This window comes from Molothrus ater, chromosome 5 (assembly GCF_012460135.2).
Source record: "Molothrus ater isolate BHLD 08-10-18 breed brown headed cowbird chromosome 5, BPBGC_Mater_1.1, whole genome shotgun sequence".
Taxonomy (NCBI): domain Eukaryota; kingdom Metazoa; phylum Chordata; class Aves; order Passeriformes; family Icteridae; genus Molothrus; species Molothrus ater.
In genome coordinates, this window is record NC_050482.2 from 6,904,538 (window position 1) to 6,931,748 (window position 27,211).

Sequence of the window (27,211 nt, forward strand, 5' to 3'; positions counted from 1 at the left end):
AGGAATCTAGGCGTGTCTAGCCTTTCTCCTTCTTCTTGTTCTCCATTTTCTGCAGTGATGTTAGCACTTTGAGATTAGTCTAGAGTAGAAGTGCATTGTCTAAGATAAGTGATAGGTTTTGGAAATTAAGTGTAAATATGTTAAACGTAGTTTGTAGTATAAACTACTACAAAGACAACACCGCCTCGGGGGCGGTCAGAGTGCTCGTGGCTGCCCTGCAGAGTGGACCTCGGCTGGGCAGAAAGAAAATTTTATGGATAAGAATTAATAAACAACCTCAAGATCGAAAAGTGAAGAGTCCAGACTCATTCTTCAGATGCGTGGGCTGAAGCAGAGACATCCTAGCACATCTCAGGGCAGCAATTATCAACAGCAACCCAAGACTCAGCCTTCAGCATGGACCAAACCACCACATTCGAGCTGCTGAGAGCAGCCCAGCAAGATGTGCAATGTCCAGCACAGCATCCAGTGAGTTTCCTTTTCTTGCTGCCCTTCAGCTCTCATGTCATGCGTTCACTGGCACTCACACAGCCAACCCAGCACTCAGACACTGTTCTGATCAATAACACTTTAAAGAGTTCTCCAGGAGCTACTTAATGTGTTTTATGTCATTCTCAGTTCAGATGTGCAAAGCCAAACAGGGTGAGCTTTTGAAAGCAAGTTTATGTCAGCAGTAATCCAGAGAAGAATTAACAAAGGCTTCAAAGTTAAATTATCCAAGATAGCATGTCAAGGCATTGAATTTCAGTTCAGCAGCATGCCAAAATACTCCAAGATGCCTCTTATGATGTATTTCATTGTTTCTTATAATTTGAGTTGTAGGAAAGTGATTAAAAATAAGACTGCATCCCTGTTTCTCTTTGATTCACTGTCTGAAATTTCAAGATATTGAAAAGGTATTTATACTCATACATTTATGCTTTTGCAGTCATTCATTTTACTATGCAGTTTTAAAGTGATTCAGTTCAGCAATTAAGGTCTAAACTAAATTGTCAAACACACAAAAGGATATTTGCATGTGTTACTTGCAGCATCCATTTCAAGCTGATTTCCCAGAGAGAAACATGGGCCTTTCTGTTCCTTCCTCCCATATCTCCTAACAATTTTTGGACCATTGGCTAATCAGAGATGCATCTGATGGAGGAGTAGAGTTATATCTTGGGTATAAGTGGATCCCTGTGCGTTTTGTGTTGGAATCTCCCTGCTAAAGAGAGATCCCACAACAGTTCCCTCAACAGAAGGAAATAGGTATTCTTGTAAGATTTCAAAGTGGTAGCATGTGCCCCATAAACAGCTCAGTGTTTCCTGGTGACTGAAACAGAGGGGTGTTTCCTTTTCCAAGTATAGAGTGGTTATTTTGAGGGCTTGACAGGGGAATGTAGAGTTTCATGCATCACCCACGATGTTTGAAAAAGCATTAGGATATTGAGACTGACTGAGACAAGAAGTACAGAAATGTTTTAAGAGGCTGGCAGAAATGCCAGAGAAGAGTTTAAAAGAGCTCAAAAGGTTACTTTGACTAAGCAATGGTGAATACAGGGTATGTTATGCACAGTATGTGGTGGATGCAGGCTGCTAGGGGAGAGAAACTAGCTGCTGTTGGAAGGCAGTGACAGACTTTTCTGATTCCAAACTCTGACTGCAGGTGTTAAAAAAAGCCAGGAGACAATTCCTGTGGTGCTGTTAACCTGCAGCATCAAGTATGGCTCTGCAGATCTCTCTGTTTCTCTGTACCAGAGAGAAGAAACATCAGCAAAACCCCAGTCTAGGACACAGTCTTAAGCTGTGCCAAGGGAAATAAAGGTTGGATATTAGGAAAAGGTTTTTATGGAAAGAGTGATAAAGTACCAGAATTGTCTGCCTGAGGAGGTGGTGGAGTCACCATCCCTGGATGTGTTTAAAAAAGCCTGGATGTGGCACTCAATGCCGTGGTTTAGTTGAGGTGTTGGGGCACGGTTGGACTCAAGGATCTTGAGGATCAGTGATTCTGTGACACCATGCTCTGGGAGGGCACTTGGTTAAAAGCTTACATGTGCATGTGGGACGCTGCTCAAAACCACTGAAGTCACAGTGAGTTCTTCCATATGCTCAGTGAGCTGTGATTCAGGCTCTGACTGAGGTGAGAAGGAAGTATCCGTTTTTTTTCAGGGAAAAGTAAATGCCGGCTGCAGAAAATTCTGCTCAGCAAGAAATTCCAAAGAGAACTTTGGAGCTTATCTCTCCTGTGACATTAAGTTATGGTAATTCTAACGTATTCTTTTGAATTTTAGAAGACAGTAACATGTGCTCCATAAACAGACCAGAGTTTCCCAGTGGCAGGGAAGAAGTGTTTGTGGTTTGGGTGTTGGTGATGGGGTTTCCAGATGCCCTCAGAAGGAGGAGATCCTGACAGGGTTTGTGATATAGAAGCAGTGGTGATTCCAAAGGTAGCTCACAGAGGATGAGCAGGAGAATTTGGGAAGCATCTCATTGGATGCAAGACTTTTGGGAACAGCCACACTCTGAAAGGACATCAAAGCTGAGGTTTCCATGGTTGTACTGGGTTTGAGACATCCACCTCAGAGAGGGTAGGAATGGTGTGAAAGGGAGAAGGGCATGAAAGAAAGGAAATTTTTATTATGAGTATGAGGACACACTTTCCCAGTGGTTGAGGTTCTCTGAATGAAATGAGAGCAGATCTTGTCATTCAAAGCTGAGCAGTACAGAGAAGTGGAGAGCAATTCTGCAACTCAGAGACAACAATTAAAAATTTGATGGACAGAATGATGCAGGAGTTTTTCTCCCTGCTTCTGTCTAGTGTGGTTTGAAATTGCCTCTAATGCCAAGAAAATGAGAGCAGAAACTGGCTGGTACTGCCAATGCACTGGGTCTTGTTCCCTGGGGTCTGTAATGGGCCCTATACTGAATTTCCTAAAGTTTTGCATGGTACATTTTGTTTTTTAGTGATGGAAAACTTGTCTCAGGCTGATTCTCCTCTGGAGTAAAAATTTTCTGAGTAACATTTTTCTTCAGATTTTACCATTTTATAAATGGCTATGTTCTGTTTTCCTTTTCCCAAATACGAAAATTCACTCTGTAAAAGAAAATTCTTTCAAGATCTAGTCTGAATATAGAAACTACTTTTGTGCAAGTCTGAATATAAACTTAAGAGAAGAGACCAACTAAACCTCTTGAGGATATTACATCAATCTCAAAGTTAATAAGGTGGAAGAGAATGCATTTTAGATTTTATATTAACTTCCTTCAGACTAAGAACCATTTTTTCCTTGCACTTCAGTTTCCATCTCATTAATTTATTAATAATTAAACATCTGAAAAATAAAAGATCTGTTATTTCTCATATAACATCAATCAATAGATTTCTAATTAACCAGCCTTAGAGCACTGAGAAGCAGTTGCTCCAGCAACTGTTTCTACTACCAGCAAATTTTAGTTGGAGAAATAGGGTTTAATTGTTTTTCTGTTCCAGAACTGAAACCAGAGGCCAGCTGAGATTTTTTTTACCACAAGGGCCAAATCTAAGGTGGCAATCTGGGAGCATCTCCAGAATCCTGGGCCCATGGATGTGCTGTAGGTGGATCCTGGTTTGTGGGGTGATGTATCCCATTCTCTTTTGGTTGTAAAACCTGAGAGGATGGACAGGGATGATCCATCCATGCTCCCAGCTGACTGTGGGGATGCTGTGATGCTGAGAGGTTGGTAAGGCTCTAACCCATTGCTCTAACCCTGGAGATCTCACAAGCCCTGGAGCTCACAGATCAGAAAAACAGCAGAAGGTGATGTGAAACATTTGGAAGGGAAAAATGTGCTGTAGGGCACAGAAGGAGCCTGTGGTGGTGTCAAAACAGAAAGACACAATTTTCAAAACCTAGCTTTGCCCATTTGCAGGCTGAAGCTGTATAACCAGCTACTCTCCAACACTTCAGAAATCTCCTGTGATTTGCTGGAAGAGAAGGTGTTAAAGGTACATTTCATCTTGTGATCCTGCAAATGCTTTCTGATGTAACTTTGTCCCCATAAATAACCCCTTACACATGGAATTGAGAATCACATTCTCATATTATAGCTCCTGATGTGCCAAGTGCCTCTGACTAAAGGGATCTCAGTCCATGGAAAATATCCCTAGAAAATCTTTCCAGACTGATCAGTGTGCTCTTTTACAGTCATTTAAAATAAATCTTTCCTGGCTAATAAGTGGAAGGACAGCCCTGTGTATGGGGTGAAACTGCAGGAGCTCTTTGGCAGTCTCAAATTCTGCCTGCTAACGTGGTACTGAGGCTCCTCCTGTGGGGATCAGGGAGAAATACAAAGGATGAAAGTACTAGAAATAAGGAGGAAAAGTGGCTAAGGAAGAGAAACATGAACTAAACACTGAAGGACGAATGAATCACTCAATATCACTGCCAAATGTATAAAACAAACTCAGTACAAACCCTCAGAATTTGCTCCTCTGTCTACAAACCCTCAGAAGTTGCTGTTTTGTTTTTAAGGAACTTTTCTCCTTTGTGCTTTTTGATGGAAGCAGTAGCACCAATTCAGAATGAAATCAGAGTCCTATTGGTTTGGGTCTTTTTACAGGCAAACACAGACAGGTGAATGATGTTTGTGAGCTCCAGGAAAGCTGTGGCATTCCAGAGTTCAGGCTTTGCTGCCTTCCAGAAAGCAGCAGAGAGTTCCTTTGCTGCAGCTCAGATGTGACTCCAGCCACCCTTTCTGGAAATGCCATTTGCTGCTGTGTCCTCCCAGAGAGGAAATACTGCCTGGTCACCATCTTTGCCCTTGGTTAACACTTGGTTAACACTTGGTTAACACTTGGTTAACACTTCTCCATAGTCCAGGGAGAGGTTTGCACAGTTACTAATCAGACTTGCCCGATGAAACTTTGCAAATCTGGGTTTTCTTGGTGTCCACCAAAGCACAGGGATTAGTTTGTCTTAACCCCAGTAGTGACAGTGGTGACCCTGATCCAGACTAGGATGTATCATGAGGGTAGATCTGTCACAGGAGTGCTATTGCACATCCACTCTGGCCCTGCCTGAACCCTTTAGAAGGTTCAGATCTGGGAATAAAACTTGCAGAGGCCGATCTGTACAGCAACAGAGAGGTAAGGACTAGAACTAGGACTAGGCTGTGCAGGAATAGAGAGATAGGGCCAAATGCCAGGAGGGACTTGGGCATCCCAAATTACATTTAGCTGCAGTAGAGGGGTTGACAGTCAAACCCATCATAATGAAGACACTCAGCTGTTGCCATCCCTGAGGGTGGGAAAAGCTTCCTAAGCAGCCTGTTGTTTTGTACTCCAGTCTCTGACCAGTAATGAGCTTGGCACTAACTTAATTAGCCAAATTATCAAGTTCTTCCTCTGCTGAGCCCTGGGCAAGGTGGGTTTGGCAGCCAGGCTCCTGCACTCCTGACACAGAGCTGGTCAGGTCCAGCAGGAAGGGGAGCTGCAGGTTCTGCTGGTTCCAGATCCCTGTGCCAGGGGACAGTGCCCAGCCTGGACCCCCACCAGCTCCTACAGTGGGGACCCACCCAGACCCTGGTGATGGGGCTTTGATTCCCTCCTGAAAAAAAAAAATATGCCAGGGGAATGCCTGAACCAGCCTAATGCATAATTTTAGTATCTGAGGTTTTTCTCTTTCTCTTTTCTTCTTCCTTGTTTTCTGTATACCCAAAGCCACAGATTCAGTTCTCTTTTAAGATTTATGAAGTCATAGGGAAAACAGTAAAGCTTTTTAAGAAACAAAACATCAATTCCCTAGAAATGCAGCATAAGCTTACTTAATACTTTCCTTTTTACATCATAGGATGTAAAAAGGATAGGATAGGATTGATGATTTTTATGAAACTTTATGCCACTTATAATCTTCTGAAAAAGATAAATCAGAGAGAAAATACATCACCGGTGCTTTGTGGACTGCTCACTTTTACAAATCAATGGCAAAATATTTTCTGAAATTCTGTATACTTAAATTTTACTTTCACACATCTTACTGTTCTTAATTTTTCTGCTTTTATGCTCTGGGGCAGACAACTTAGCTCTGCATCAGAGGAAGTCAAGAGCCCGAGAGATGAATTTTAATTAGAAGGCAATCAAACCACCAGATGGCTCTCTGATGTCTTAAATCTACACTTGGGTGAAATAAATTGACTTTTCTTTAAAACAGCACTACAGTAAATTTTAAGCAATGCCCCAAACCTGAAACATAAAGTCGTTCTGCATAGTTGTGAGAATAATTTGTAGACTCTGAGGCATTTGTCAGAGTGTTTTATTTGTTTAATAAAAAGCATTAATGTTTGAATTACTGGCTGCTTTTGCACTATGCCCTATGATCTATTCCCAGTATGACTGTTGTTTGAAAATACATTTAATGCTTGGGTTCAGTTGTACCAAATTACAGAAAATAAACAAAAAATAAGTTAATTCTTCCCAGTTTTCAGTTTCAGTGTTGTGTTCATTATGAGGGCAGCGGCAGCTTGTGGTCTGAACCCCCCAGCACTGTGGGACGGGTATTTCCCAAGTGGGGTGAGAAGGGCAGGGGGACAAAGTGACCTCCCTAAATCCGAGGAGAGGTGGAGCACAGTGCATAAGCTCTGACCATCATCAGTGGCCTAAACCAGGAGAGGAAACCTTCATCAGAGTGACATGGCAGAGAAGAGACCTGGCAAGTCTGTAATACCCCACTCACTGTGTTGAGACCTGCTGAAATCACTTATATTTGTTTTTTCTAGGTGGTTGCATTTGTCTTTCCCTGCAGCTGGGGTTCTGCACAGAGTATTTGTGGGATCACATCTTTATGCTGCGTCCCATTTCTTGTCTGAGGACCTCAGGGCCAAAATCAAAGCTTCTTTTTAGTCAGCGGATAAAATGCCAGTTGACTGCAGGGATTCAAAGCTCAGCACCTCACTGCTCTTTTCAGTATGGACATTGAAATTTACCATCTTGCCTTGGTTGGTGGCTCATGTGCCAGCATGGACCAGATGCAGCAGAACCTGCACCGTCCCACCCAAGAGCTGCTGCCCTGCAGCATTTGCATCTGCTGCTGCAGGAGGGAATGTCCTGAACCATGGCTGACTGTTCAGCAGTGGGTTCAGCTGCTGTCTCTCTCTCTGTTTGGCAGCTCACTCTGAGTTGCTAAATGATCTACATTTTTGTTCCTATAAATAACGACGGCAGCAGAAATCGTGACTATTGTTGTGCCGTCTGTCTCTGGAGCAAGCCCAGTCTTGTGATCTCACTGCTCCACTGAGGGGCTGCTGCTTTTTTTCCCAGTCTCTGCATGGCATTTCAGCCTGAACTTTTGTGGGAGTCTTGATCTCAGGGTGCCCAAGAGGTCCAGTGCAGGAACCTGTGGGTGCCAGGTTGGGTCTAACACTGCAGGGACAATCTTATTGCAGCAGCAATGCCGTTTTCTCTGCCAGGCCAGGTTTGTGGTGGTGTCTGTGAGGGGCATGCACACCATAGTTGTGTGAGGAACACACCAGGGCTGTGTGATGAGCACACCATGGTTGTGTGATGAACACACCATGGTTGTGTGATGAACACACCAGGGTTGTGTGATGAACACACCAGGGTTGTGTGATGAACACACCATGGTTGTGTGATGAACATACCATGGCTGTGTGATGAGCACACCAGGGCTGTGTGATGAGCACACCATGGCTGTGTGATGAGCACACCGTGGTTTTATGATGAACACACCATGGTTGTGTGATGAACATACCATGGCTGTGTGATTAACACATCATGGTTGTGTGATGAGCATGCCTTGGTTATGTGATGAACACACCATGGCTGTGTGATGAACATATCTGTTTGAGGCCCAGAACCTGAATCTCTTGTACTCAACCCAAGGGATGTCTCAGTTCTTGCAAGCTGAGGTGTTTTGGGATGTGGTTGTTAATTCCACAACAAAATTGTCAGCCCATTATATTGTCAGTGTCTGCTTGAATCTCAAAACATTTATTATTTAACGTGTTCTTTCTCCTGGGTGACCATGTCCTTAAGGATGCTGAACCATAGAAGAAAATTGTAATATTGCAGCTTGGTTCTGCATCTTTAAATAGGGGTTTTGGCAGCTCTGAAACTCAAGTTCAGCTGGCTTTGTGTCAGAACTTTCAGCCTTGGGAGCACTGGGCTATCAGGCATTGCCTTGTGGGAGGGTTGGGCACCTCTGCATTCAGGTGGCCCTTAAGGCAGGACCCTGCAGCACAACAACAATAAAAACAATTATTTAAAAACCCCAAATCTTATAAATGTCAGCTCCATTTTTGCAAGAAATAGTTTATTTTAATGGAGTATTTTACAGAGGTTCTTTTAATGTACTGGAATAGCACTGTAACAAAAAGCACTTTAACAAGGGGTTTCCAGCCTGGTGCTTAACAGCTGCAACAGGGGAAACATTTGGCATTTCTGTTTTCCTAACCTCCTGAGAACACACCAGTGAGATGCCTCTTAATTGAGCCCTTAAACTTTTAATGCAGTCCCTGGCCTGATACGCATTTGCCCTATGTTTTACTTAGCTATTGAATGGTTGACTAAGGCCTTTACTTGGCCTATTAAACTGAATTGATGACATTTTAATATTGCACAGGGAATACCACAGGCCAAATAGAAAACAGACATCTGTGGCACTGAGACAGGTCAATTCTGGCACTGGGCTGAGGACCTGGACCAGGGAGCTGAGCTCTTGCAAACCAGAGCAGCAGAAATAACGCAGCAAGAGCAGGAGAGCCTTTTCATCAGTGGCTTTGGATGTTCATACCTGGCTATAACTCATTATTTAAGGGCTGCCTAGAGCACTTTATAAATCATCAGTGTGAAATCTGTTTTCCATACTGGTCTGTAACACATGATGAGAGTGAATGGCTCCTTCCATTGCATAAACACACCTGGTTTTCCTGCTGGAGGGACAGACACTCCAGCTGCAAGGCCAAAGTCAGCACGGTGACTTTTCCTTTAGTTATGGAAGACGTGGACTAAGATTACCATCTCATAAAAACATGACAGGATGAACATATTTCTTGAAGGGATTAATCTGTCTTCCTACAAAGGTTAAGGGAACAACTGACATTCACTTTAATGGGCCCTGTTACTGCTCCATGACACTGGCATCAATCTGGCAGTCACGGTGCTGAGGAAGTGTTATGGTGCTGAGGGAGTCTGCAGTCATTTTCTGAGAGGTGGAATATTTTCAGATGGAAGTATGGAAAACATCCTGTGGTTTAGGGCACTTTCCAAGTGTTGGATCTATTGACTTGATTCTCCTCTCTTACATCTGGAATGGGGTCAGAGCTTGTGCCCCAAGTCCTGGGAGCTTTGCTGCTCACAGTTGTCAGCCTTGACCTGCTGGCAGCAGCAGCACCTGGGTTATCCAAACCCTAATTCCCTCTCCAAGGACCTAAGTCCCTTTTCAGAGTCATCCTTCACTGGCTTGCCCAAGGTTGCAGAGGAAATGTGTGGCAGAGCAGAGGTTAAAGGCAGCTGCCCAAGGTGAAGCTCTTGCCTTGGCCATGCCTCCGTGTTTGTACAGGAGCACAGTGATCCTGAATATCTCACACCTCCCATCCACTGGCACCAGAATCCTGGGGGGAATTGTGGGATTGTGTGGTGGCTTTCATATTGTGAGTATCAGATGTAAATACTGTAGTAATTGTAATTTCTTTGCCATATCTGGTGTCAGTGAAACTTTGCTTGGTGCACAGGCAACCAAAGATTGATGGCAGAGCAGTCTCAGCATGGAGCTGTGGATGTTTACTCTCTTAGCACTTTGATTTGGGCTCTTCCTTTGGACCAGCAGAGTAGCAGGTCACTGACTTGAATGCATTGGCTTAGGGAGACCCAGTGCCTGCTTGGCAGTGACTGGACTGAGAGGACTGACTTTTGAAACCTTTTTTCTGTTTCCAGTCTCTGAATCCCTCTCATGCAGAAGAGCAGATGCACTGAAAATTTTATTCTAATACTTGTGCATCAGTGTGCAGGCTCCAAGGTGGTGGGAGGCAACAGCTTCACAAAATTAAGGACAATAAAAAGCTCTCTCATGGGTTATATGCACATATAGGGCATAGATTCTTAAAAAAAAAAAAAAAAAAAGGTTAAAATAGTGTTATTCTTCAGGCATCATTTTTAGATGCTATTGCCAAAATCTGGACACTTGGGATTGCTGTGCAGGGCTGATGAGCCCTGTAGCCAAAGTCTGTATTTTATTTTTGTCCATGAGTTTTTGCAATGTGCTTTGACTACCATGTTAGAAAAAAAAACCCTGTGTCCATCCACTTTATTTACTCCCTAATGTTCTTAGTGTATAAATCACACATCTCAGGGTTATATTTGCTAGATTATTTTTTAGGTTTGATCAATTTGGGATGGAGGAGGAGGTTTTGATTTTAATTTTCCCATTTCCGTATTTTTAACATAGACAGCAGATGCTTAGGAGGCAGGATTGGAGGTATTGGTATACTCAGGTCCCAGTAGTATCCCTACAAAATGGAAAAGGAAGATTACAAACTTTTTTTTTTCTAAATCACTAACGAATCCATGAACTATGAGGTCATGTAGCTTCTTCAGCAGGAATGCACAGGATTTTAACAGATCCTGTACTGACCAGTTAAGTAGACAGCAATTAACTGTTCATGCCAAGGATTCCCCATGGGATGTACTGAGCTGTTGGGGTGGCAGTTCAGGCCAGCTCAGCACGACCCTTTGGGTGCTCCAGAAGTGGCATAAGGCCCCAGAGGCCTTGTGCTGCCACACAGCTGCTTTGTGGCCAGTGTTGCTGGCAGAATTCTCCCTCCTGGAGCCGTGTCCTGCCCTGGGCCTCCCAGGAGCAGTGAGCAGAAGCAGTTCCATGGCTGGAGCCTGAAGCTGATGCACTTTCACAGCTTGTATTTCTGCTGGTGCTTGGGGCCTGCTCATGAATGGGATTTTACAGGGCAGTTTAAGTATGAAATGTGAAACATGGGGAAATTATATCCCTTTCATATATACCCAGGGGGTAGGGCTGAAGGAGAGCTTTGCACAGAGCATGGCCTAACAGGAGGCATCAACAAGGTTTCTTTAAGGCTTTGGGATAATCCTGTTGGATGCTGGGGAACTTGAGGGGATTGAGGGCCATGTCTTTACTTTTTGCCCACTCTGCCTGGTGGTGGGGCTTACCAGGAGCTGCCTTTGGGGTACCACTCTTGGGAAAGATTTTTAGAATCCTGTCATGTGGGATGGGCAGGAGTATCCCTGTGCCCTGCCCCAGCAGATGAACAAGGTGTTTGCTGTGAGACAGTGAAGAGTCTTGGAACAGCACTGTATTGGACTTTTGGTGCTGGATGTAGCTCCCACAGATTTCTGCATGTGAAACAATCTGGTTAAGCTTTTCTCCATTTTCCCAGCTGACTTTGATTCTTTGTTGTATCAATCATGGGTTTACTTTTTACAAACATAAGCTTTTACAGCTTGTCACTAATCCATCCATTAAAAATTATTGCAGAAATAGACAAGGCAATTGTAACATAAACTCCTAAAATATTGAGCATGACCTGTGAGGGTTGGCTTCTTGGCATCGATTCACTCTTCTGTCTTGAAAATAAAATTACTGTGGAGCTACTTGTGTTGATTAACGAAGAAATAGCTGGAGCCTTGCATTTTCTGTGTCAAGGAAAATGTAAAGTGTTAGAATAGATGGTAGCCTTGGAGCAATAATGTATAAATAGATATTTAAAATCTCTCCCCAGGCCAGGGGACAGTCCCAGTAAAAACCAGAATGCCTGGCAGATGTCCAGCCTAGTTTGTTAAGACACAGGAGCAAAGAGCTGCCATTAAAAATAACAGAATCATAAAATCTTCCCACTTTTTCTGTAGCCCTCATTATTAGCATGAGCATGTGTCTGTTTTCATCTCTGTGATTATATTCTTGGAAATTGTCTCTGTGATGAATTGATGATTTCCATTAGAAACATCTCCGTGGCCTGGACTAAAACAGACACCAGCAAGGCAATAATTGAAGAATTATTAAAATAAACCCTGGGGCACATTTGTGTTATGTAGGATGTTCTGGAAACCTTCTTTTCTGTGAGCTCTGCTCCTAATAGATCTTTTAACAAATACTTGCCTTCCAAGAATGTTGGAGTTTATCTCCTTCTAAAGGCAGTACATTCAGCTATTGCACAGAATAAAAGCAGTAAATCTGTGCCTGTGGTACCTGGTTTTAGTGCCAGGCAGCCAACACAGACTGAGCCAGCACAGGGTGTTGGCAGGATCTCCCTTTCTGCCCTCTCCATGCCCAGCTGGTTTCCCTCATGATTTCCCAGCATTTTTGGAGGCTGTTCTCTCTGCTGGCCAGGTTTGTTTCATTTGCTGCTGGTGGCGCCTCATTCCTCCCATCTCTCCTGGGGATGCCATGGACAGCATTTCCTTGAGGAGCTCTCATCCCATGGCAGTTGAAGAGCAGAAATCACATGAGCCATCCTCTTTCACATGCCTGAATTCTGAGGGGGTTTTTGAGAGTATCGAGAATTAGGACCAGATGCTTTTTTCTTTTTACTTTTTTCTTTTTTTAAGGAACTGCCTCTTTTGTACATCATAAATCTTCCTCAAGGCCGTGAGAGAATATCTGTGCTGCCCACCCTCCAGTCAAACCACAATAAATCAGCAGGTCCTGCTGGTCCCTGCTGTGCCTTATCTGTGCAAAGGGCCCAGCTTGGAAATGAGCTGTTGTTACTGGGAGAGGGCAGCTGGCCCTCTGCAAATAAACATGGAGCTTTAGTAGCCTGTGCTGTTGCTGGCCCCTCAGCAAGGCACAAGCAGCATCATGAAGCCACTCACAGAGTTTGTGCATGGAGGGAGCTGGGAAGGAGTGGGTGATGTGAAAAGTTTGGTTCATACATAGGTGAAAGCCTCAGGTGGGACACATCAAGCAGAGCTCAGCAGTCGTGGGTTGCAGTGGGGTTGGAGCAGTGGGATTTAGACCAGTGTGTTTGCCATAAACTGCTTTTGACAGGTTTGGTTTGGCTCTGTGTGTGGCTCATCCTCACTCACCATGGCCTGTGCCTGCTGTCCCCCTTTAGAGGGGACTGGGCAGGAGATTAATCAATTTATGGACAATCCTTAGGTTTCCAAATTCAATACCTGTTTCTCCTCTTCTTTAGTATTGCTCTTAACAGTCATGGAAGTTTTATTTAGCTGAGATTGCATCCAAGCTGTAAGAAATTAGATTGATGTGTCTCCACACCACTCTAAATTGCAGAAATTCACTCTTTGCTGTGGAAAACGAGAATGTCTTGATTGAAAAGCAGTGAGATAAGCTCACAAGATGAAGCAGAGTGATTAAATGATGTTGAGAAGTGAGCAATTGGAAACTGTATCTTCTGTTTAGGTTATATTTGATTCAATTCTGAAATACAGGTACCTAGTACCTGTATTCTGAAATACAGGTACCTAGTACAGGTCAATATCCTGTCCAGGAACAGCTTGTTCATTATTGATGCATAGGTAAGTGAAGGTACTTAACAGGGTAATTTAACATTCCAAATGGAGAACTGGAAATGAGCATCACTCAGCTTCTAGTTAGCTCTTCTCAATGGATACCTTCTTAGGTGGCTGTTGAATATAACTTTTTCAGAGAGAAACTTTAGATAGAAGCAAAAAGAATGAGTTTACCAAGACCTAAATAGAGTGAAGTTTCTCCAATACAGCTAAAGAGTCTGCAGGCAGTGTTGAAAGAATTCCAGTGACAGAACATCCAAAATTATCATTGGAAAAAAGCTCAGTGTAATTAGTCAGCGTGTGTAATTAACTGCTGGACAAAGCAGACAAGGGATTAGTGGTATCTTCTAAGTCAAGCCTATCTACACTGCTAAATGATAGTCTTTTGTCCAGCCAGGAGCAATGGATCAGAGGCAAAAATTGTACTGTCTTTGTTTTGTCTGGGGTCAGATTAGATTATCATAAAGGCTTTAAAATCTTTGAATATGTCATATTTGATTTTAAGTAAATTAATCAAAAGGCTCCCTTAATGTAGGTGTGCACATTCAGAACAGAGCCGAGTGAATAATTCAATAATTAATTTGAGGAGTGCAAACATAAGAACATGAGTACAGTTTTATTGGGTCATACCAAAGATTCATCTGTTCCAGGATTGCTCTTCAGATGACAAAGGCTTTTGTCCTAAATCCACCACCTGCTAATTCCATTAGGTCTCCCATTTCTTATCTGTGGTGTGAAATAATTCTTTATATTTCCCTTGTCCATGCTCCACCCTTTTCATGAGTGATTTAGTGGTGGACTTGGCAGTGCTGGGTTAATGGTCAGACTTGGTGGTCTTAGAGGGCTTTTCCAGCCTAAATAATTCCATGTTTCTGTGGATCTATGATTCTGCAGAGTGTTCCCCTCTGCCATCTCTTTTCTTTCTAAAACACATTCTCTCTGCTCACAGAGAGGCTCTCTGGTCCTGCTTGCTTTTCTTCTCTGTACTTCCCCAAGGTTCATTATAGTTTTGGCCAAAACATCTTTCCATAAAGATCAAGGTGGGATTTGTCCAAATGAACACAGAAATGGACATTTCTGCTCCTCACACCCTCGACCTGCTCCTTCCCTTGTGTTGGCAGGAGGAGAGGAGTGTGGTAGCACCCACACCAGTGACTTGCAAGATTTGGTGAGATGAACTTTGTCAAAAGTATTGAGAGTGGGAGTGTTCCATGACTGTTTAGGAGGACAAAATATTTTCTGTTTTGCACTCATTTTTCTCCTAAACCTTCTGCTTGATTTTTCATGGCCACAGAGTATTTCAGGGAATTGTCCTTTATAACTCCAACATGTATTTCAATTCCAATGCGTATTTCCTGATATTTTTTAAAATTGTCTATTTTAAAATAGTACATACAGAATAAAATGTGTTTTTCCTTGTACTTGAGTTACTTGTACATTTCTTAAGAAATACTTCAATATAAGCAATTAGAATTCTGAAGTTTCTTTATCAATTCTCTGCAACTTTCTTGGCACTCAAAAGTTGGAGAGCATAATAATGACATTTTAAATGTCTATATAGTTGTTGCAACAACTATAAACTGTATCTTTATAAAACAAGATACCTATATAACTTAGAGTTAAGTTGGTCTGTTTGGTTTTAATATTTAGCTCACAATTTATTGTTTCTACAAACTACTTGGAAAGTTGATATTTGCAACAATATATCTTGACCAGTTGGCAGCATTTCTCCTTTTTTTTTTTTTTGTTTCAAAATAAATTTTCTAGGGTTGTATTTCTCTAGGACAAAGGGATGATTCAATGCTGTACATCCTACAGATAAGCTGAAAAAAAGTAGAATTTCTGTGAGATACAGGGGATATAAGGATCTTCAAAGCTCTTTCTGCACTGAGACAGGTATTAGTCAATACTATCTTTACATTGGCTATTTCTCTTATGACATCTGTCTGCAAACTTACTTGTGAGAAAGCAAGTGGAAAACAAGTCAGTCTCAGAAAAAGGAATATTCACACCACTCCAAATTTCTATTAAATGTATTTCACTGAAAATCTGGGCTGTTTAAGCTCCAGCTGAGAGTGACTTTATTGCACTTTCCTGTGCTCCTTTCCACTATTTAGTACAATTCTCAGTGCTGCATTCACCTTATATTTCAAAATTGTTTACTATATGTTGTGTAATTTACAGTATCCATTTTCAGTTGCACCAGTTTTAATTATTTTTAAGTCTGTTCTTCCTAGTTAATGTTGGCAGGACAGGCAGGTTGGTTTCCATTGGAAAACAAGTCAAAAGGAAAATAAACCAAACCTATTAGTGCTGAAACATGACCTAGTTTTAAATTGTTGTCAGGTGAGGAATCTCCTCCAGATTTTAACTGTCCACTTGTTTTATGGAGAGATGGAGGAATAAGACAGCAATTAGGAAATACATTGTTCCAACCTTCAGATACTGGAAAATGTATTTTGAGCAGTGGTTTGTCTACAGAGCTGTATTTCTCTGTTTCCTAGAAGCAAAGTGAAAAAGATTGAGGCAACAAGATCACATATATATATATTTGTGATATATGTATATATATATATATATATATATATATATATATATATATATACACAACAAGCAAGAGTGGGCTGATTTACTGATATCCCTCAGAAGGAAGTGAATAAACCAGTGATTCAATTCCTTCTTTTAAAACTATGCTTTTGAGATATTTAATACATACTGTGTATTTTTAATGACATTTTAAAAAATGCTGGTTTTTTCACTGGTTTGCAGGGATGTAGTGATATCAAACTGATACAGATAAAAGTCACCACTTCTGGGCTGCAGCTTTGCCTTTCCATTTGATGCAGAACCATGAAGATAAACAGGCTGAAGTGCCAACCTCTGTCATGGAATCATGGAATAGTTTGGGTTGGAAGGGACCTCAAAGGTCACCCAGCCCAACCCTCTGCACTGAGCAGGGACAGCTTCACCTACACCAGGTTGCTCAGAGCCTTGTCCAACGTGACCTTTGATGTTCCCAGGGGTCCACCACCAGTCTGGGAACCTGTGCCAGTGTTTCACCACCTCCACAGGTCCTTTTTCAAATGACAAGGAGCCCACTTGAGAGTAATCCACTTGCTAATCCCGGCATGATTCCTTGATTCCTGTGGAGGTGCCAAACAAACTATTGGAGCTCAGAAGAGTGAAAGAAAGGATGTTCCCATCTTCTGCACATCATGGTGTTTGCAGACCTCAGCAGAGTGCTGCAAATGTGCAATTTTGCTATGATTATTTCTTAGGGTTTGTCTGCATGATGGTGTTTTCAGTGGAAGCACTGGTTTCTCTCCTGTGCCTCATCATGATGGCAGCACTGAGGGAGTGTTGCTGTCACTGGCAGGTCCCACATCTCCTCCATGCTCCACTGCCTGGGGCAATGAACACAGACAGGGCAAATGGCCTGCTGGCATTTAAAGGGCTGTCATAAGCTGTCACTCAGAACAGTGTAATCACAAAAGACTTAAAAGCCTGATGTCCTTTGTCATTTGGTTGCCTTTGGTTCAGTCACACCTTTTACAGCTGATAGGACCAGGGGAAATTTTGAATATAATGTGTAATCTTTGAATATGGAATAAAATTTTGAATAAAACAAGAGAGCATTGACCTTGAAGAATCATGGACCTTTAAGATCTCTGCAGTAGGGATTCTGGGAAGGAAAGTGCTGTCTCCAAAGATTTTAACTGCCAAACTGTGTTACGTCCCTGAGCAGAGCTTTCCAGAGTCTTGCCCGAGTGGAAACAAAGGTCTGTTCTCCAAGGCACAACCTCACTGCAGCTGCTCAGCAAATGTCAAATGAAACTTTTAATGCAGGAGGAAAATTAGTTAGTTTGCTCAGTTGGGTTCAGAAAATGGCCACAGCATTTTTGCCCAATAATTTCCCAAGCAACCACTCAGGGTGGGGAGCAGCCCTTTGGAGCAGCCATCATCACGGGGGTGAAAGGGCTGAAAAACCAGAATAAATACTGTGGCAATGTTGCTTTGCATTTTCTCTACACAATCTGGAAGGAGGTTGTAATGAGGTGGGATCTCTTCTCCCAGGAAACTCTTGACAGGACAAGATGAAATGGCCTCATGTTGCACCAGGGAAGGTTTGGGTTGGATATGAGCAAACTTTTCTTTGCCTAAAGATTGGCAAGCACTGGAACAGGCTGTCCAGTGAAGTGGTGGAGTTGCCATTCCAGAAAATGTTCAAAAAGGGAGTTGCTGTAGCCCTTCAAGATATATTTTAGTGGCTATGGTGGTGTTTGGTCAAAAGTTGTGCTTGATGTTCTTGAAGGTCTTTTCCAGCCTGAATGATTCTGACATTGAATAGCACTACCAAAGGAGAGGGTGCTAACATCCCTCCCTGCCATATGCACACACCTGCATTCTAGAAGAATAAGCCAAAACTAATCCTGTGTCCTTTCTTTGGTAGCAGCATATATTTACGTTGCCAGCAGATTTTAAGCTGGGTGATTTAAAGATACAATAATGAGGAAAGTCCTTGCCTTTTTCAACCTGTATATTTTATGATGTGCTGCAAATGAGAAAGCCAGGGCAGTTTTCTGACATATTTACTGAATAAAGCAAATCTCTGCAGGCCATACAGTAATTCTGTAGCAATATTTGTCCCTGCCTGATTAACACTCTAGATTATTGGTACAAGGAGAATTTTCATCACGTACTTCTATTTGCAAGAGGTCAGACTAAATAATCGTAATGTTCCTTTCTGGGTCTAAAATCTATTAATCTGTTTACTCATTTTCCTTTTATGTGTTGCTTCATTTGAACAATGACATGGGGGTGGCCAATTTCTCTTTCAAACAGCACATTGGCCAGGTTTGCCTTCTGGTTCTCATGCATTTTTCACAATGCAGAGGAAGTTTAAAGCCAAACAGAAAAGCCCTCCATTAAAAACAAAATACATTTTAAGAACTGAATTATTTGTCTTAATAAGAATTCCTTCATTAGAGAAATGTAATACTCAAAGGCAGAACTTCTCAGGAATAGCCCCTTCAGTCTTCCTTATCTCCACTCACACTTCAGCTTCATGCTGAGTTCTGTGCTGTTTCTGATTTATATTGTAGGAAACTGTGAATGTGTAACTTCTGATAGATAAGCTGCTCACAATTATAGGGTAATGCTCATATTTAACTTACTTTTCATGTTGTCCTGAGAGGCCTCCTGCTCCAATTTCTGAAACCAGTCCTCTTTTTTGTTTGGCATCCCTAACGTGCAAGTTTAAACAGCATTAGTGGTTCCCTAGGGATGTGTCTGCCTTTGCAGGGTGGCTCTTCTAACCCAGCATGATTTATGGTGCTTTGGTGACTTGTCCAGTGGAGAATGGATCATGACTTGAACTGCATGGAAGCATGAGGTGGACTGAACACCCTTCTGGAGGGAAAAGCCAAGAAGTTCTGAATAGCTTTGCTGGGGTTCTTCATGTAAATCCACCACTGATGAGTTCATCAATAAGACTCCTGATAAAAAGCAATTAAACTGTCAAGCAGTAAATGATCCAGAGCAATTCCAGCCTGTAGTACAAAAGAGGAAGAGAAGCATCAGTGTTTTGCCAAATGGCAAAGAAGTCAAAGTGATATTTCAAAGGGTTTTATTTTTCAAGCTCCTAAAACAAGCAGAAGGGTTCCTACACTTGGTGACAGTGGGGGATGCAGGGGTGAAGAAGTGAGAGGATTTATCTGCACACACAGACAGTCCCACCAAGAGAAAGAAAGGGCAACTGAATACATTAATATGACTAACTTATTTTTAATTCCAGTGTTTATTTGTTCTTTTATTCATGTATTTATTCACCTGAAGGCTAACATATGTGGGGATGTCCCCCACCAGGCAGCCCTGCTGAGGTGACAGTCTGGCAGGTACCTGGTACTGTGACCTGCAGTGTGAGGGTGCAGGTTTCACTCTGCTGGCAAAAACACCAGAAATTCAGAGAGATGGGCTCTTGTTTTCTGTTTATGAGTTTAGGGGCCTTAAATTACAAGGGAGTTTTTGTTTGGTTCTCATTTTTCATCAAAGTACTGCTTTGAAACGTTGCACCTTCTGCTTTCCTGATGGTGCTGCAGAGGAATGGGATGCTTTGGAAAAATTTTGATAATTCCCTTTACCTGCAGCATGGGCTGTTTTCGTTTTGTTTGCCAGTTTGGTTCTTTCCTGATGAACTGGTGGTGAAATGGGTTAATGTAAAGGGAAGGTGTAATAGTAATGTGTTTAAATAGTAATGTGTTTATGTGTTTAAATAGTAATGTGCTTAAATAGTAATGTATTTATGTGTTTAAGAAAAGCCTGGATGTGGCACTCAGTGCCATGGTTTAGTTGAGGTGTTAGGGCATGGGTTGGACTCAATGATCTTGAGGGTCTCTTCCAACCTAGTCATTCTGGGAATTCTGTAATGCTGAAATGTTTCCTTGTCTCTCACAAGTTACATCTGTAAATTAGAAATTGCACAAATATGGAAAATGTAGTGTCAAGGACTGACACCAATCCTTGAACAGAGCCTGAGTATTTATTAGGTCACTGTTAGAGTGACCTCTCCTTTGCCTCTAATGAGCATTGCAAGGTCTTTCAGGGTCCTTTTTTACTGTCTGAGCAGGGAGTTCAGCCAACAGTGTACACACTGAGAGCCCAGTTAACAAGGTAGCTTGTCCATGTACAAAACCATTGGTATTTTCAAAGTTTTTTGAAACCTATCCTAAGCTGAGCCACTCAATGTGGCAGCTTGTGCTAGAGGTTTAGATCTGCATTTAAACATCAAACTGGGAAGAAGCAAACCCCCCAAATCCAGTCAGGAAAATAAAAGATTATAAATATAATTGTAGGAATTTATTGCCAACTCCATCACCAGCCTAGGTCCTCTGAAATATTTGTATCGTCTGCATGATCAATACCCAAAGTCTCCTTAATGAAACACTAGATCTGGAAGCTTTTATCTCAGGAAACCCTGGAAGCAGAGTGCAATCTGTGTTTCCCCAGTGGAATTGCAGATAATATCTCTTTTATCAGATGGTCAAGTTGGGTTCTACTGTCCCTCCTCAAACTGGGTGTTAATGGAATACATCCTGGCCTGTACCAGCAACAGTGTGGCCACCAGGACCAGGGCAGTGACTGTCCCCCTCCCCTCAAATCCTATTTCCTTTCACCTTGAATGTTTGTTCTGGCTTTTTTCATGTGGCTAGTCAGTAATATGTACTTAAGGCATGTAGCCTCAGGAAAAAGATGCATTAGGAGTTAAAGTATTCATATTTATGGCTGAGTTTGGTTGTATTTTTTTTTTTTCATTCTAAATGAAATTATTCTTCTGGTCATTGCTTTGAAATAGTTTCCTGTTGCTGGAGGCAGGCAAAGCATATTCTGGGGTGTCCATGTGCTATGGGGACTCTTGGCTCAGCTCCTTCTCCAGGTGCTGGGCTTTTCCCAAGCTGCTTGGAGAACCAGAGAAAAGCCACAGCTCAGTGGCTGAGCCAGGACCAAGGGCTGGAGCCAGGCATGTTCCATCAGGCAGTCCCAGCAGGCACATCCATACAGAAGAGGCAGTTGTGGCTGCTTTGCTGAGTTTTGCCCAACTCTGAATCCCTGGGCGGGGCTGAAGCTACCCTGGATCACAGCGTGACACTTGAGCTGCTCCAGAGTTAAATGCTTTTCAAGTACCTGAACTTGGCTGGTTGTCCCTTGACTTTTTCTTTGCTGGGAACCAAGATTGAAATAATCAGGGGGAAAAGGTTCTTTTTGCTGCTGTTTGTGTGTCCGGCTCCATGAGCCAGTGCCAGCTGCAAGACAGGAGCAGGCCTCTAATTTCCACTAATGAGAAATCCCTCCTACCCTCTCTTTCTGGACAGAAAATTCTGTCTTAAATTCCTTTAAAACAAAGACCTAATTCTGCTTTTACTGCCTGCAGTTTCAATTCTGCCTCAAAATTGCCATAGAGAGGGCAAAGCTGGATGGTGCCATTAAAAAGAAAATAATTATTCCAGAGTATTAAAGACTAGAACAAACTGCAGGAACACTTTATGAGTGCCCAGGTCTGCTCAGAAGAGATGCCAAGTCCCATCCCAGCAGGGCAGGGGGGGTTGGGATCAAGACCAGCCAACAGGCCGCATCTCCACCATGATTTAAGAGCTCAGATGCTCTCCCACAGCTCCTGTGGGAGCACTGGCTTGTGTCAGTCCTTGGGTGCCATGCAGGGAGCAGCATTCCCAATGACATTGTGGTTGGATTAACCCTATCTTAGGGGAGAAAAGCCATAAGGACATGAGGTTCATGTGGAAAGTAGCCATGGCCTTGGGTGCTGAGTTGAAGAGCATCCCAGGGAGGTGGAGCTCAGCCAGGAGCCTTGCCAACATCAGGGAGACTCTAGTGCAAAGCTGTAATGCACCATGACACAGAGTCACCACACTAATAAATAGGAGCACGAGACCCTTGGCTCTCTGCATGGACCTGGGATGCTCTCAGCATTCTCAATAAACAAGGGCCTGCAAATGTAAGAGCTGCTCCTCCTGAGTGTTTGGGTTAAGCTCTGGTTTGCAGTGCATCATTTAAGAGGTTGCAAATATTTTCTGTGTGTTGAAATAAAATTATAAGCAGATTGAGCCTGGGTACAGTAGATCCAGTGGACTAAATCTGACTAAGAAAAGCCTTCAATTAAAGAGTGAGGCTTAAGGGGGGGCAGGGAGTGAGCTGGCATGGAGGGAAATTCTATCAATTTAGTGAAAAATATTTTGTGGAAATATACTCTGTGCAAAAATCAAAGGAGACTTTCCCTGTGCAGGAAAGCACATGGTGTAAATTGGTATCTACTAAAGCAGTCATTGCTTGAGTGTAACAAAAGTAACTGTATGAACCTGCAAAACAGCACACACTGCATTTTCATGGGGAAATATGCTGTATTCTGGGATATTAATTACTGTGTGGGCTCAATTTTCAGTGCAATCAATCCACAGGAAACAAAGGGACTGCAAGGGAAATATAAAAAGACAGTCAGCTAATAGGAGCCATATTCAATAAAATTGTATCTGCCTTCAGTGAACAGTGAGGGTGAGGTGAGTCTGTTCTCCCTTGGCAGGGCACAGGATGGGCTGGGCCAAGAGGGGCTTGGAGCAACACTCTGTGTATTTCCACATATGTATGTATAAATATGTGTATGTGAGAAATACAACTCCTGTTTTGAGAAACTAGGAAAGAATTAGGAGATTTAATTCAGGCTGCTGGTGGACTTCAGACCCTGAGTGAACTTCACCTTTCCTGCAGTTTCAATATAGTGCCAGTGTGTCAGTAAGCTGTTTGTTTTGTTTGCCTAGCACTTCATAGAAGGATTATCTGGTTTCTTTCTTTTAAGGTTTCCAGGGTTGCTTTTCATTTTCAAAGCTGAATGTGTTCATTTTTAGTGGTAGCATTCTCTACCACTAAGTCAGGCTCCAAACTTCCCTAGGAAGTGACTTCATGTTATTATTCAAGCAGATTATTGCCTGGAGTGGCTGAATTACCTAGTGTTTGTGTAATGGCAAGCTCTCAGTCCATATGCATTTAATGACTGTAATCATTTGTTATTTTCCCTTTATTAGGTTTGTTTTTAAAGAAAGTTTTACTGTGCTATTTATGATATGCTAAGTGGTGCAACTTGCTGAAGAAACATTTCACATACATTTCATTTTTTAATAGGTTTTGCTTGCTAAAATGGAAATCTTTTATTTACCCTAGTAGGGCAGTTTTTTGCTGACAGTTTTATTATTTCAATTACTCAGACATTTCTTTCCTCTTTTGTTTCCTCAGATACTCCTCCAGGGAGTTTTAATGTGCCATTCTTTATTTAAAATTGGGTTCAGAACGTGTTATTTCTAGCAAGGCAGGGAAAAAGTGCAGTATGGCAGACATTAAATAGTGGGATGTCAAGGTTTTATTTTCTTTCCTCTTTGAGTTGTGGAATCCCTTCCTCATTTGTGTCATCTGGTGATGAATTGCACTGATAATCTGTGTTCCTCATCAATAACTGTCTCCTACCAGTGCCCAGCAGAGGCTGTGCTCTGCCTAAAGAGATTGTGGCTGCAGATAAATGATCATGCATGTGTGAATAAAGAAGGGGACCTCTGAGAGCATTTAAAATTGTCAGAGGTGCAGGCTACTTTAATAAAATAATTCTCTATAGGTAGTGGCAACGACTCCTGAATGCATTTCACTCGCTAGTGGGGAAAGAATGGGACCATTCCTCCAGGGCAAACCCCAAGCCTTGGTCAGTGGAGTGAAAAGTGAACCCCAAGGGATCATAAAAATGGGGAGCTTTACAGCCTGAGTGGGCCAGCACCAGCAGATGGAACTGCCTATGCAAAGTTCTCTGGGGTGGGACAGCAGGGAAAGCAGGGTCTGCTCCCCTGGCTCTTGCTGGGCTATGATTGTGATTTCCTCTGCAAGTGCTAGAGAGTCTTTGGCCACTTCCTGATGTGTGATGGGTTTTCCATTCTAGCCTGACCAGTCCTTGGAGAAAATCAAACTCAATTCATAGAACCATAGGATATGCTGAGTTGGAAGAGACCCGTGAGGATCGTTGAGTGCAACTGGCCCTGCCCAGGACACCCCAATCACACCCTGAGCCTGAGAGCATTGTCCAAATGATTTTGGACTCTGTCAGGCTCAGTGCTGTGACCACTTCCCTGGGGAGCCTCTTCCAGTGCCCAGCCACCCTCTGGATGAAGAACCTTTTTCTGATATGCAACTTAAACCTCCCCTGACTCAGCTTCAGGCCATTCCCTTGGGTCCTGTCACTGGGCACCAGAGAAGTGACCAATGCCTGTCCCTCCACTGCCCCTCATGAGGCTGTTGGAGAGCACAGTGAGGTCTCCCTTCCAGGCTGTCCAGACCAAGTGACCTCAGCCCCTACACATAAAACTTCCCTTCCAGACCCTTCCCCATCCTTGTGGCCCTCCTTGGGATGCATCGTGGGGGAGCCCCAGAGCCTCAGGCAGATCTGCTCTGGCTGCCTGTGTCCAGTGCATGGCCTTGACCACCCTTTAATGATACAGAAAGGGCTTTACAAAGCACGTCCTCACTCTTCTGCTTCCCGTTGTGTTTTCCAGAGTGTCTGGGGGAGAGCTCTTTGACCGCATTGTGGAGAAGGGCTTCTACACGGAGAAGGACGCCAGCACGCTGATCAGGCAGGTCCTGGACGCTGTGTACTACCTGCACCGCATGGGCATCGTGCACAGGGACCTCAAGGTACAGCCACAGCACCCCTCTGGCCCCTGGGCAGCGTCAGTGGAGGCTGTGTAATTGTGTGAGCCTAACAAACACATGAAGTTTGTTCATTGTGAAGAACAAACAATGAAGGTTGTGTAATTGTGTGTGCCTCAGGACTGGCTGTTCCAGTAAGGTTGTACCACAGGAGAGATGCTCCAAACTCTCCTGGAAACCTCCTCCCCCAAGGATCCCCCTGATAGGGAGACCCCTAAAAAGTTCTGTGGCAGTATGGAGAGACTGTTGGGAAGGATGAAAGTTTGACAAGAAAGTCTCACAGATATGTGTGCTTAGCAGAAAGATTTTTAAATGTAGAGTCTGATGAAGGAATAGAGATGGAAGCAAGTTTTGATATAGAAGAAAAGAATTGCTGAGCCAGTCTTACTGGATAACCAAGGAGGCAAAGGGTGTGTTAGTTAGAAGGGGGTTTTATGACTTAGAGCAAAGGATAAACCCACCTCAAACAAGAAGATGTTTTTACCAAGCAGAAAGAGAGCACAGGCAAACAACTCAGCAAATGGTGCAAGTAGAAAAAAGGTCTCAGAATTTTCCACTGCAAGAAAACTGAAAAACAACTTCTAGCTTAAACTGTAATGTACTAACTTTTAGTGATTGGAGAATAGTAACATGAATATGGTAATTATAGTAGTTATGATAGGCTATAGATAAAATTTAAGGTATAGATTGGTTCTGCTGTATTAAGATGCTCAGCAAAGTAAAGTATATAATGCATTGTAACCAAAACCAAAGGGTCTGGGGCTGACAGCTGTAGGCACAGGCTCTGCCACCCACAACCCTGGACTGCTGTAACTCTTGGATGGAATAAACTGCATTTTGGAGAGCCCCTGGAGTCCCACATCCCTCATTTCAGCTCTTACAGAGAGATGAACGGGACTTTTGTATTTTTCAGTCTTCAGGTTGCTGTTTATTTTTCTCTCATCAGAAGTTCAGCACGCCATCTACATATCAGACGTAGCATACAAAGAAAAGGCACCAAAAGTCACAAGACACACAGGTTTAAGGGCTTTTAAAACTATTTTGTCCAATTAACTGTTAAAACCTATTTTATTTCTACCTTTCTACCAATACCTAATTATTTGTCTGTTCATGCAACATCTGAATTGCAGTTTTTTCTCACCAATCACTCTGTGCCACCAACACTGCAGAAAATGGAGTAGATGAGGAACAAGCAGGAAATCAGACAATGCCCCAAATCCTCCATCTTGTCTTCTATCTATAGAATACTAAAGCCCATACTAAAACCCCAAAACGCTACGTTTTTCACCCTGTGATAAACTACACTACTATCTATTTCACACACTCGTAGATTCCAATTAACCCCAAAGTCATGGAAGCTTTCTCCATGGACGAAGGTTAAAAGCAGTGTTCTCCTGGGGATCAGGACTTCTCAGGACAGGCAGAGAAATATTCCCTATGCCCTGGGTTCCAGCACCCATGGGACTGGTTTCAATGAGGACTCTGCAGTCAGGGCACTTAGAGTGAGAGCTTTGCACGTAGGATTTGAGGAAAAGCTATTAAGACCCAAAATGTTACATTAAGGCAGAAACCTCATTATTGTATTTGCAGGGAATGCCCCAATGAAGGCAGGAATGATGCATCTGACTCCATGTTCTCAGAAGGCTAATTTATTACTTTACAACACTATATTATATTAAAGAATACTATATATAGTATTCTTTTAATTTCTGTATTCTTTAGTATACTATACTATACTAAAGAATACAGAAAATATATTTACTGAATGCTAAAAAGATAATAATGAAAACTCCTGACTCTTTTCAGAGCCCCGACACAGCTTGGCCCTGATTGGCCAAAGAGTCAAAACAGCTCACAGCAGAATCCAATTAAACAATCACCTGTGGGTAAACAATCTCCAAACACATTCCACATGTGAGCACAACACAGGAGAAGCAAATGAGATAAGAATTGTTTTCCTTTTTCTCTGAGGCTTCTCAGCTTCCCAGGAGAAAAATCCTGGGTGAAGGAGTTTTTTCAGAGAATGTGAATGCCACACCCCATCTCAGCTGAGGTGTGTTCACTGCTAAAAAGAATTTTGCAGGTTTGCTGTGCTAGATTTACTTTGACTTAATAATGACTGGTAACAATAGCGGGGGAAAGTTTAGTGATTTCCTATCTCTTGGAGCAGTGTTTTTGCTAACAGCAAGGGTTCTTCTAAGGACCATTGTGTGCCAATGTGATATTTAGATTATTTTCCTTTCAGCTGCGCCATATTGTCACATCTAAACCTCTCAGCTGTTCAGGTATAAAAACTCCCCAAAAGTTGTTGTTTTATTCTTTTCTTCCAGTATCTTTAGTGCCATTAAGACAAGCAGAAAGGCTTGGATTTGATAGCACTTTAGTGTTTTAAGTAATAAGTGAGCAGAAGATACTAGAAAAATACACAAATTTCAAAAGCAAACCGTGTGTTCAGCTCCTGAGCTAGTTAATTCTGCCAAAGTTTAC

General features: G+C 42.6%; 1 protein-coding gene across 3 annotated transcripts in view; it reads left to right on the forward strand.

Annotated features, from left to right (window-relative positions):
• Positions 1-27,211, forward strand: part of CAMK1D (calcium/calmodulin dependent protein kinase ID) — a 220,255-nt gene that overhangs the window by 148,369 nt on the left and 44,675 nt on the right. For all 3 annotated transcript variants that reach the window (XM_036400264.2, XM_036400266.2, XM_036400267.2), the window contains exon 4: positions 24,571-24,709. In XM_036400264.2, the coding sequence (XP_036256157.1) occupies positions 24,571-24,709 (139 nt within the window). The remainder of the gene's footprint in view (positions 1-24,570; positions 24,710-27,211) is intronic.